The sequence below is a fragment of the Pteronotus mesoamericanus genome, unplaced genomic scaffold, assembly GCF_021234165.1.
Source record: "Pteronotus mesoamericanus isolate MK-2021 breed Mesoamerican mustached bat unplaced genomic scaffold, CSHL_Meso_final contig_220, whole genome shotgun sequence".
Classification (NCBI taxonomy): domain Eukaryota; kingdom Metazoa; phylum Chordata; class Mammalia; order Chiroptera; family Mormoopidae; genus Pteronotus; species Pteronotus mesoamericanus.
The window spans coordinates 1,747,114-1,759,764 of record NW_026555091.1 but is presented as its reverse complement, the minus strand read 5'-3'; the positions used below and the strand labels follow the sequence as shown (position 1 = coordinate 1,759,764).

Sequence of the window (12,651 nt, the reverse complement as noted above, 5' to 3'; positions counted from 1 at the left end):
ATATACAGAAACCTGTCTCTCTGTATGCTGCTGGACTCCACCTGATGGACCCCCACATTAATTCCTTTATTTCTTTACAGTGGAGTGAGTGAGCAGCTTAATAAAAAAGCCAAATAAGAGCAGTTCAACTCTGGGGACATGATCCTGAAGTAGGATCCCTAGAATTAGCAATATATTTTGTTAAAGCCAATTGGAGTTGAGTGGAGTTGAGCTCTATGTCCAAGCTGGGAGTATATACTTTTCAGTATTACTTATTCTTTGGGATAGTGAGAGATCATCAGCAATGGAAACATTGATATATGAGGTCAATTAGATACTTTTTCAGAGCATGTGCAGCGTATTTGTCATTCTCTTCAACATAATCTATTATCCATCAAATTTTACATAGCTCATTTTTTGCTCATAACCAACAGATGTTAAATTCACTTCTCCTGAAATCCCAGATGCAAATTATAACTGGTGGCTCTTCAGAAAAGTCCCAGAGTATGATTTCCTGACATTCTGTGAGATTTTAAAGGCATGTGTATTTGCACTTTACAACAGTGAAATATTTTGACTCAAAATACTATGGTAGCATGATCTAAGCTACTGCTCAAACCACAACTATGAATATCACCACAAAAGAGACAAATTGAAGCATTATTTTTTCAACTTCATATATTCCATATGTCCCCAAATTTATGGAAATATACCTAATATATTTCCTGTACAGTATATAAATTATAGTCTCAATTAATGGATGCAGACTGAAAGGAACAAAAAAATTTGAAACGTACTTTCATTTCCTTCATTTTTAATGATCAGAATAACAGGAAAAACTCCATCTTCTGATAATTTCACATATGCACAAAAATAAGCTATCTTCTATATACTTTGAACGAAAGTCTGAGTTCATTGTTCAAGCAAAATTTGGGTGTAAATGTTCTTCTAAAACTATATGGCTAAAACTGTAGCTGTATTTCACTTGGACCAGGAACTGATTGAATTTGTGGTAAAAAATACTACTACTAATTAATCACGATCAACACTTGCTTTACGTTAGTGAGTCTATATTTAAAGATTGTTACTAAATCTCTAAGAACCCAGAACTAAAGAAACTGGTGGTGTATATATGTTCTCAGAAATTGAAACAAATGGACTGCAAGCACCAACTAACCCAACAAGGGAAATATATTATAACTCAATTAGCTCAGTTAGGTCAGTTAATGACAGTATCACGCATTTGGGCAATGATCTGAAATTGCTCAGATTTGTAGAACCTCTCCAGAATTTCATTTTTTCTCCAGAAATTGTAAACCTGTTCATAGGACATTTGGAAAACATTATTTTGAAAAATGATGACACTTGTACTGAATAAAATGATTATGGCCATTTTTTAAATGATGGCAGCTTGAAAAGTGTTACCATGGGGTGGGGGGGTGGTGATGAATATGAAATCCTTTAGAAAGCAGTTTAAAGAAACCATATCTTTAAAAAGGAAAATCACAGTGCCAGTATTTTATATTACTTCCCATCAAATTAAAACTCAAGCATTTCAAAACAGAATCTCTAGTATTTAGTCATGAGGTTTATCAGAAAGGCACATTTCTATTGAAATTCACATTTTTTTGAGGATCTTGAAATGTGAATTTGGCTACCAATTACTCTTTAGGCTATGATGGAATCTGAGAACCTGAAGCCAGAGACACTTGAAGGTGTGTGTGAGGGTATGCATGCGTGTATCTGTAATAAGAGGGAGGAAGGAATTACATGTATTTAAAGACTTTCCAACTAGCTGAAAGCACCTCACTGGTCCTAACATTGCCGGCCATCAACAATATTTTCTCTACATAGTTGGCAAATGGGCTTATTCAACTCTGAATGTTACGCTGAGAGAAAAGAAAAATTTGGTCATTTATAATACTCAAATATTGGTCTACTCATTCATCAGCCTGACTGAGCTGCAGTTTTCACCAAATATAATCACCTCTCCTTCAAACACTTCCCTCTCTGGCCTATTAGAGGAAATGGATAGTCGCATCTACAATACTATGGTGCAATTAATCACAAAATTATTTAACATGTAGAAAGAAACTCCACATCAAAACCAGTCCTGACGCAACAATTTTTCCACGAAGAGAATTCTAATTACACCTGGCACGCCCAAGAGCCCAGTATCACTGTCAAAAGACAAACCAAAATGTGCTTTCAACGAGAGAGAGAAAAGAACATGTATGTCAGAGTAGAATAACTACGTATACGCAGTACATGTCTGCATGGTGCCGGCAGCGCTCTTTCCAGGGGTCTGCTAGAGTCATTTCGCACTGAAAACAAGGAACCCCAAGCAGTAGCACTGTCTGGTAGCCAGAACTTCCTTGATCCCTTCCTGTTATGTCTGGCTACGTACTGTGCTCCATCTGCACTCCTGGTTTACACTGCTCATGGCATGTGACTTTAATGCAGAAATAATGGAGACTAACTCTTACCGGAGAGCAGAAAACCTCGTTTGCTTCCCTCTTTCCACATGTAAAAGCAAGAATGCTTATCTGCAATGTAGCCTGGACAGACCGGGCCAACAAAATGGACCAGTCTTTGAAATGTGAAGCCTTGTGTGTAGTGAGAGCTATGTGGCAACACGTTATTTTCTTGCCTACTAGATGAAGCTGAGTATTTCACCTCTACTCCCCACAGCTTAATTATAATTTTAAAATACATCATAACAGAGTATTAAAACTAGCTTTAGCTTTGTATTAAAATACTAAAATTTCCATATATTGTGAGTTTTTTCCCTGATGGTTGGGACTGAATTTGCAGTAAGACAGAATATATTACTTTCAATAATAACATTTACTTATTTTTTTAAACTTAAAACAAATCACTTAAATAGTAATATGGTATTTTACAAAAGTTAGTGCAAAGCTTATCAGTTGCATGCAATCTTGCAAAGTAAAATATAAATATTCAATATTAATAATAGGTTTTTTAATAACCCAAATTCTAATTTGACAGGTTTACTTTATGTTATTAAGCTAATCACATACTCCTATTAAAATATTTCTCACAAAAGTACATTTTCACCTCCCAAATACTATGCAACTCAGGTTGCTGGCATCACCAAAGCTGTATGAGGAAATACTGCCATTATTAAGTATTTTATGTATTTATTAACAATTAACATTGTTATCTAATATTTGTCTTAAAATAGCTAATACTAAGGTAAACCACCTTAGTGTATAGAAGGAAAATAACCAAATTAGAAGATTCTTTTATAGAGCCTGTCATTTACCCGAATATTGTATAATTCAATGACAAGTGCTTGAACCCTGCTCTCGAAAAGATCAAAACCTACTAGGGGAATCTAAGGAACGAATGCAATGAAATTCATATTACGACATGTCCTACAGCAGAGTGATAAAGGTTTTGGGGAATGCAGAATGGGTAACAACACTGACCCAGCAAGTTCAAGGGGTCAGATCTCTGATGACAGTCCCCCGTAAATTCTAAACAGGACACAGAATAGGCCCACAGAATGAGTGCGCAGGGCATTCTGATTAGAGACAGAAGTGGCTCTGTTGGGGCACATAGAAAACAGACAGTTGAGAATTCAGGGGCAAACATTCTTTGTGCCTTACTATTTCTTTATTTTAGTAAAATAAAATAACAGAGCGTGCAGGTAAATTACCGATGACTTACAAAAACAACTTGTCAATGACACATGATTTTTTTTTTCTTTTTTTGAAAAGAGTCATGGAGCTTTTCTCTTTCTCATGATTCTGAAACAACTAATACTGAATGACAAGACTCTATGAAAGGAAAGGTCTAGTGTACCCTCCACAGCAGGATCGAGGAACTGAATCATGCTTAAAGAGGTTTCTATAGTTAAAATAGCAGTCCATAAAAAGAGTTAATGCATGGTATAATACCCATTCAATTCACTGACCACATTTTAGTTCAGAAATTCATTTTGTTATAAATTATCTTCTTACCTTCAGGATTTCGATCTTTCCATCAGAAGCAATGCAAAAAGGGTGGGGGAGAAAGAATGGAACAAATTATCAGTGGTGCAATTACAACACAAATTTAATACATATCTGCTTAAAAATATAAATTAAAACTTTCAAGATTCTCACTGATGATTTAAATGGCTCTCCATTAATAGTTAAGTTAATCCACAATAGAAGAGGAAAACATGAATAAATGAAATCTAACAATATATCTGTACTTCCATTCTCAAAGTCCATGACAGACTGTCATTCTAGCATAAATGTGGCAAAAAGAGGTAAAAATATATGATCTAGCCAAACAGCAAACCAAACTCAGTATGTAAATGGCACCAAGAGCATTAAATGAATTGTTGGGGGGGGGGAAGTCAAGTGAAAGGCCAAATACATAATAATATTAATATTTCCAATTAGTCTTCTTATATTATGATTTCAGTCAGTAGATACTACTACAGAATAATGTCTCTTCTTAACATTGTCTTACTTTTATAGACTTCTTTTACTTGAATTTCTAATTACTTTTCAACCAAATAATGCTATGCTCTTTGGTTTAGCAATAATTTATAATCTTTTAAATTCTGACTATAGAAAAACAAAATAGCCAAAAGCAGTATGTACAACAATGAGCTCACACACATATTTTACAACTTTATAATGTATTTTTAACCATTTTATCCATGTAATATGTAACCGATTTTGCTATTTTAAATTTATTTTCAAACAGTGTCACTACTTTTCCTTGAGAACAAATGAAATAACTTCTTGTATAAAGGCATCAAAGTCTCTACAGCTACATATTCAAAGTGTAACAAGGGTAAAAAAAAGTATAACAATGCCTATGATCTTGAGATGGTCAATTAGCAATAAATAATTTAGAGATTTTAGCCAAATATATCTTACTTCTTTAGTTCACAACTAAAAATAACATTGAAAAGTTCTATGTTCTTTTCAGAAATATCTCATACTAAAAAAGTCTATCACGCCTTGATTCCTTGAAGTTTTGTATTTTCTTCTAAAGCCATCTTTCTCAAAGCCATTTAAACATAAAGTATTTATGTAACCTCAAATTTTGAAAGCATAAGTAAATGGCTAAAGTGGTCACCTCTGGCTAAAAATGAATTTTTTTAAAAATGTAAAGCAAAATAGCTTACAAAGCAGAAAGAACAGATTTTCAAAACATGTACTAAAGTTATAAAATCATCTCAGAGCACAGAATTATCAATGCATAAGACCAAAAATTCATGTAGACAAAATAAAAACTACAATTATTAAAAACATTGCTAAAGGATTTAGACTTCCAGTCAAGATGGAGGTGTAAGTAAACACTGCTCACCTCCTCGTACAACCACAGCAAAAATGCAACTAGACTATAAAACAACTATCACCCAGAATCATCAAAATATCAAGCTGTATGGAAGTCTGACAATAAAGTCACATGCATCCAGACTGTGTAGGAGGGGCGGAGATGCGGAGACATGTAACAGACCACGTGTCCCACACCCATGTGTGGGGGATGAAGCCAGGAGGGATACAGCAGGCGTGAGGCATCCCAGCCCCACACCAGACCACCCAGCCCATGATTCCAGTGCCAGGCAGGTCAGTCCCCATAACTCTGGCTGTAAAAATTAGTGGAGGTTGGGGCGGTGGAAGACACTGTGCGATTCTCAGGAGTTCCCTCCTAAAGGGCCCACAACAGACTCAGGACTAATGCAGACTCACTCCCTCGGGGCCCCAGCACAGGGGCAGCAGCTGGGAGGGCACCCCTGGTAGCAGCTAGAAGGGCACCAGTGGCATACGGGGAAGAAACTGAAGTGTCTGGCATCAGGGCAAGTGGCAGGGAACAGCTTCCTCCCCAAAAAACTCCAGAGACCAGGCAGCAGCACTGTCCCCTTTCTGAGCCCTCCCCCCCACAGAGCCATAGGGCAGTGACACCATATCAGAGAGTCCATCAACCTGGTTCACACAGGTTGCCTCGCCCAGGTGATTACCTATGGCTCTGCCCCCTCCAACTTACAGGTATGCTTTTCTACATTAGGCCATGCTACTAAGACAAGGAGTAAAAGTAGCTCTACCTAATTCATAAAAACAAACACAGGGAGGCTGCCAAAATGAAGAGACAAAGAAACATGGCCCAAATGAAAGAACAAGACAAAACTCCAGAAAAAGAACTAATCAAAATGGAGATAAGCAATATAACAGATGCAGAGTTCAAAACACTGGTTATTAAAATACTTAAGTAACTCACTGGGTATTTCAACAGCATAAAAAATACCCAGGAAAAAAATGAAGCTTACACTAAGTGAAATAAAGAAAAGTTTACAGGGAACCAACAGTGGAGTTGATGAAGCCAAGAATCAAATCAATGATTTGGAACATAAGAAAAAAACATTCAATCAGAAGAGCAAGAAAAAAAAAAGAACATCCCCAAAAAACAAGGATAGGCTAAGGAATCTCTAAGACAACTTCAAACATATCAACAGTTGAAACATAGGGGTGCTAGAAGGAAAAGAGAATGAGTAAGAAATTGAAAACTTATTTGAAAAAATAAAAGAAAACTTCCCTAATTTGGTGAAGGATATAGACATACAAGTCCAGGAACCACAAAGAGTCCCAAATAAGATGGACCCAAAGAGGACCACACCAAGACACATCATAAATAAAATGCCAAAGGTTAAAGATAAAGAAAGAATCTTAAAAGCAGGAAGAGAAAAGCAGACAGTTACCTTCAAAGGAGACTATCCTAAGACTGTCAGCTGATCTCTCAAAAGAAACTTTGCAGGCTAGAAGGGACTGGCAGGAAGCATCCAAATTGATGAAAATCAAGTACCTACAGCCTAGATTACTCTATCCAGCAAATCTTTCATTTAGAAATGAAAGGCAGTTAAAGTGCTTCCCAGACAAGGTAAAACTAAAGAAGTTCATTATCATCAAGCCATTATTATAAGAAATGTTACAGGAACTTCTTAAAGAAAAAGATCAAAACTATGTACATTAAAATGGCAATAAAGTCACAACTATCAACAATTGAATCTAAAAAACAAACCAAGCAAACAAGCAGAACAAAAACAGAATCATAGATATGGAGATCATTTAGAGAGTTATCAGTTGAGAGGGGGAAGTTGGAGAATCGGGGGAAAGTTGCAAGGACCAAGAAGCACAATTCGTAGGTACAAAATAGAAAGGGGGATCTTAAGAACAGTGTAGGAAATGGAGTAGCTAAAGAACTCATACGCATGACCCACGGACATGAACTAAATTGGGGGGGATCGCCAGAGTGAATGGGGGGTACCGAGTGGAGGGGGGCAAAGGGGGAAAAATTGGGACAACTGTAATGGCATAATCAACAAAGTATTTTTTTAAATTGCTAAAATAAGCAACGTGGCCCTCAATAGAGGAAAAAACTAAAAACTATAAAGAATGTTTTAAAAAAACAAAAGCAACATTGCTGAAATACCCGATTATCAGTTACACTACATTTAGGCATTTTTTAGAAAGCAATGACAAATTATTCTTTATCTACCAATCAAATAATTGTCAGACTATTACTAGGGAAACTTCATTATACAGGGAAAAATATATAAAATTGACCCAATTTAGTTGAAACTGATGATAACTAAATCTCAACTGGACTGAAGATAATATTTTTCCCTTTTCCAGCTTTATTGAGATTTTTATTGGGATATTATTGACATATATGTAAGTTTAAGATATACCCCATGATGATTTGATACATGTAAATACTGCATAAAGATCACCACAATAAGGTTAATTAATATCTCTGTCTCCTCACATAATTACCATTTTATGAGGCGATAACAGTTGAGATCTACTCTCTTAGCAACCCTCTAGTATATAATGCAGTATTGTTAATTACAGTCACCACACTACATTAGACCCCCAGAACTTACTCACATCAGAACAGGAAGCGTGCGCCCTTTGGCCAACATCTTCCCATTTTACACACCTCTCCAACCCTTGGCAACCACCATTTTATTAAAGATAAGCTTTTTAATCTAAAAAGAGCTTTTTGAAAAAATACAATCAAACATCAGTAGATCTGGTCTTAAATATTGTAACATGTAAGATACTAAAGAGTGTTAGTCACTAAAACAATATCTAAAACTAAATATTTCCCTAATGTTGGGGGAATCCATGATAGTCTCTTTCATTTATTCAGACTAGACTTTTCTCTTTTGTTCATATAGGTGAAGTCTAACTACATAGCGTGCTTCTAGTGATAGTAAAAATATATCACATTTGCTATTAATTGAAAAGATAGAATCAAACATTATGTATAGAAATCAGCTAAATAGACTTACCACTAATTATTTGTAGCACATGAAAGTAATTTGGACATACAATTATTTAGCACTAGAAAATAATACTTTCTCATTTACGAATATTTTACAATGTGTTTTTCCATCTTAACCCTTAAACATTTGACTCATAATTCCAACAAGTGCAAAGGAGTGATTGATTAATCTTATAAATTCCTGAACAACTATATTTACCTGTTGGTCTGGAATAAGAAACAACAGCATTTCCTTCTAGTTCAGGTGGTGAAAAACTTCCTTTCAGATAAACAGAAAAGGCTACTGTTCTAGTCATCTCTGGTGCTGTAGGCAATGTGAAAGTAACATCAGGTTATATCACTTTGGACAGCGATTATTAACAACAGTTAAAATTATGAATAGTCTGTATGCCAGCTACTACGCAAGCACTTTATATCGATTAAGTCATGTAATCCTCACAACCCTATAAGATGGGTGGTATTACTGTCCCCACTTCTTCTTCTCCTCTTCTTCTTTTTTCCCAGGAGAAATCTGGCTAGAGAGATGACAAGGCTTGCCCAAGGTCATATGATGAACGCCCAGCGAGGGACTGACTCCCGGGCAAGGTGCCTAACATTCTACCCTGGTGCTTCTCATTACTCAGAGGAACAGGCAGCATGAACAGAGAAAAAGGTACACAAAGAGCAAGGGCCTCGGGAGTGAGGAGCAGCACTTCATCATGGTTAGAACGCAGACGGCAGGGAAAATGGAAGGAGGGACTCAGCGGATTGTGTATAGCCTTTTATAAGCACCATTTGACCTCCAATCTGCATTAGAGAGCCATAAGAGGTTTTTAAGTGGAAAAATAAGTGTTTCAAGAATGTATTTTAAAAAGGTACATTGGAAGTATTATGAAAAATTAGAAATGAAGTGAGAAACCAATGGTTGGATATCACCCCCAAGGCTACTTCAGCCATTCAACTATTCCTTCGCTCATTCAATGAGTATTTACTGAGTTCCCACCATCAGCCAGGCACCTAGCTAAGGGTTGGTTATACAAAGGCGAAAAAGAGAGAGCCTTTCTTGACTTCAGTAAGACCTAGGATCCCCAGCTGAACAGTGGCAGTAAAGAAAAAGGCTTAAAAATAATTTAGAAATCACTTTAACTGGACTAATGACAACTTAGATGTAAGTGGTAGGGGATAAGAGATTCCAGGCAAAGAATAAGAGTTGCCATTTACAACCTGTCTACTATTTTAGGCATTATTGCAGATGTATTACACAGATTCATTTTTAATTAAATCCTCAAAACAGCCATGACTTGTCTTACAAGAGAGACACCATTATCCCCTTTATGCAGGTTAAAAAAACTGAGGCTCCACGTAATTCCGAAGGTAGCTTGCCCGAGGCGACACACAGAGCGACAGTCAGGGCCAGGGTTCAAACCCAGGCCGGACTCCAAAGTCAATATTCTTTCTTCAAACATTACTGATTCAATAAATAGCTCACTAGAGAAACACCAATAAAGAAAGCCTTCCAAATTATAGTGTTTAAGTACAATTACAGGTCCATCTAGTTAAGGAAAGCACTTGGAAATCTGTAATTAACTTCAGACTCAGCAACTATGCATTGAATGTCCATGGCTGATGCTTAGGGGGAAAAAATCTGTAAGCAAAACAACGCAAGCATTAATTTCAGGAAGATACCAGCCTTATGGTTCAGACGGAAATATATCCATGAAATATAAGCACACTGATAAAACATTTTTTAATTTAAAAAAAAAAAAAAAAAAAAGCCCTCACACCATGATAGACTTTAGGCCAAAACAGAACACTTACCCATCGATTGAAAAGTGAATCGGTCACATGACAATACTAAAGGTGGCTGCACGTGGACGGAGAGCTTGGCGTTTTGCAATGCCACTCTGCTCTGCAGCGTAACCTAAGGAAGCAGGAATTATTATTAATTGAAAATTACATTCTACCCAAATTAATAAATATCTCAACTACTTAAGAAAATCACTAGCAAATAATTAGCAAACATCATCTGAGAAAAAATAAGTAGTCACAAAACATAACATGTAACATATGCAGTAGATTAATCCTAGCCAGTTGGAGACTGGGCAAAGGAACTAACAGACTTTTCTCCAATGAAGATGTAAGAAATGCCAAAAAGCACATGAAAACATGTCAATATTTTAAATCACTACAAATTACAAATTAAAACCACAACGAGATACCACTACACAACCACTAACATGTTACAATCAAAACGACAAAAACAGGTATCAGAAAGAACATAGAGAAACTAGAACTCTTATATATTGCTCATAGCAATGTAAAATAATACAGCCACACAAAAAAAAGTTTGACAGTTTCTTTTAAAAAGTAAACATCAATTTACCATAGAGTCTTACAACTCCATGCCAAGAGAAATGAAAACATATGTTCATGAAAGAACTTGTACACAAATGTTAAAACTAGCATTATTCATAATAGTTAAAATTAGAAAAAAACCCAAATGTCCATCAACTAACTGATGAATGGGTAAATAAAATACACGATATCCATACAATGAAATACTATTTATTAATAAAAAGAAATGAAATACTGACACATGCCACAATATCAGCAAACCTTAAAAGCAGTATGCTAAGTAAAAGAAGCCAGTCACAAAAAAAAAATATACTGTATTATTCCATTTATATGAAATGTCCAGAACAGACAAATCTATACAAACAGAAAATAGAGTTGCAGCTGCTGAGGAAAGGAGTAGGGGGTATGAGGTAGGGAATGCAAGAGAGGAAGGGAACAGGAAGTAACAGCTGATGGATATGGCGCTGTTTATGGGGAGGGGATGAAAATGGTCTACAGGGAAATTGTGGCAATGGCCCTCAACTCTGCAAATACACTAAAAACCACTGAATTAATATACTCGAAATGAGTAAGTATATGCAAATTATATCTCAATAAAACTATTAAAAATAGTCTATCCTTATTCTTAACTTTGTATATATAAATATCTAATACTAGGTTGTACACCTGAAACTACTACAATATGCCAACTATAATTGAAAACTTTTTTAATTTAAATTTTTTCAATTTTAACTTAAAAATGTTCTGTCGAAAGAAAAAAATAATCTGCCCTCCATGGCTGATAAAATAATTATGTCATGAAATATGTGTTCATTCTGCTTTTCATACACAGATGTGGCATCATGAATTATTTATCTTATCCAGTATTAGTATACTGCCTTTTACACAAGTTAACTATACTCTAGAGATTTCCTTACTAGGTGGATATTTACTAGCTTAGATACATATCAAAGCACTATATTTTCTTCCATGGCTTACCACAAAAATATCTGACATAACTAATTCTAGAAAATATCAAAGAATGGCAATCTTCACTGTTGCATTTCTAAGCTGGCTGGATTTCCAAACTGGTGCCCTTGTTGGACACTATGAAACCTTCCCACTGCGATGAGAAGCAATAGTTGGGAACTGTGGGGCAACAGTGTATCTGGGAAGAGGGCTGGGGACGGGCAGAGAAGGCCAGGACTTCTCTCACTGCTCCTGTGGCGAAGCATCAGTAGAAGCAAACCATCAGGCCCAACGACCTTGACTGGACCAGCGATAAGGGGCATCATTTTCAGGCTATCAAAGAAAAGGCCTAACAACCTCGCTTCCGCTGGGCATGCCCTCCCTTTAGATGTTGTCTCCTGAATGTCCCAGCTTCTCCGAATAGTCTCCTTTGGATGAGTTCACATGGCTGGTGTGGTAAGCCAGACTTGCCACAATAGACCTGCGTATTGGTAATTTTTTAATAGCTCTTTATGTGATACCTATTTATTATCAAAGTTGAGAAGCACCCCCTACCTAGCACCTTTGCTACAGAACAGTTCAATCTAGTTACTAGACTCTAGTATATGAACAGATACATTTCATTATTAATTGACATGATGCAAGAGCATACTTATTTTTAATAAAAATAGTTTTAAACTTTCTCTTAAAAGGCACGTTATCACCTATTCTTTAATTATATGAGATCTGTCCAGAAAAAGCCCAGCCACTGTTAATATAATGAGAACAGTTTGCTCAATACCGATGTAACCTGGCAGCCAAGGAGAGTGGACTGAATGTGCATGTGAGAACAATGGCGTACTAGTCAGTGGGTGGTAGACACCATTGAGTGAGCATGTGTGCTGTGTGGCCGTCCCATTCAAAATGACTGAGCTACAAAAGCAATGAATCTGCATCAAATTTTGCACTAATCTTGACCATTCCTCTGTGGAAACTATTTGGATGATTCAGAAGGCCACAGCTATGGGTAACTGGTGATTGGCAGCTTCATCACGACAATGCGCCCGCTCGTGTACCAAGACTCGTGCAGGGTTTTTT

The 12,651-nt window shown here is 36.4% G+C and overlaps 1 protein-coding gene across 1 annotated transcript in view; it reads right to left on the bottom strand.

Annotated features, from left to right (window-relative positions):
* BBS9 (Bardet-Biedl syndrome 9) overlaps window positions 1-12,651 on the bottom strand; it is a 179,961-nt gene that overhangs the window by 19,094 nt on the left and 148,216 nt on the right. The window contains exons 13-15 of the mRNA XM_054571306.1: window positions 10,090-10,192; window positions 8,492-8,596; window positions 3,966-3,980 (exon numbers count right to left, since the gene is read on the bottom strand). Coding sequence (XP_054427281.1) covers window positions 3,966-3,980; window positions 8,492-8,596; window positions 10,090-10,192 — 223 coding nt within the window. The remainder of the gene's footprint in view (window positions 1-3,965; window positions 3,981-8,491; window positions 8,597-10,089; window positions 10,193-12,651) is intronic.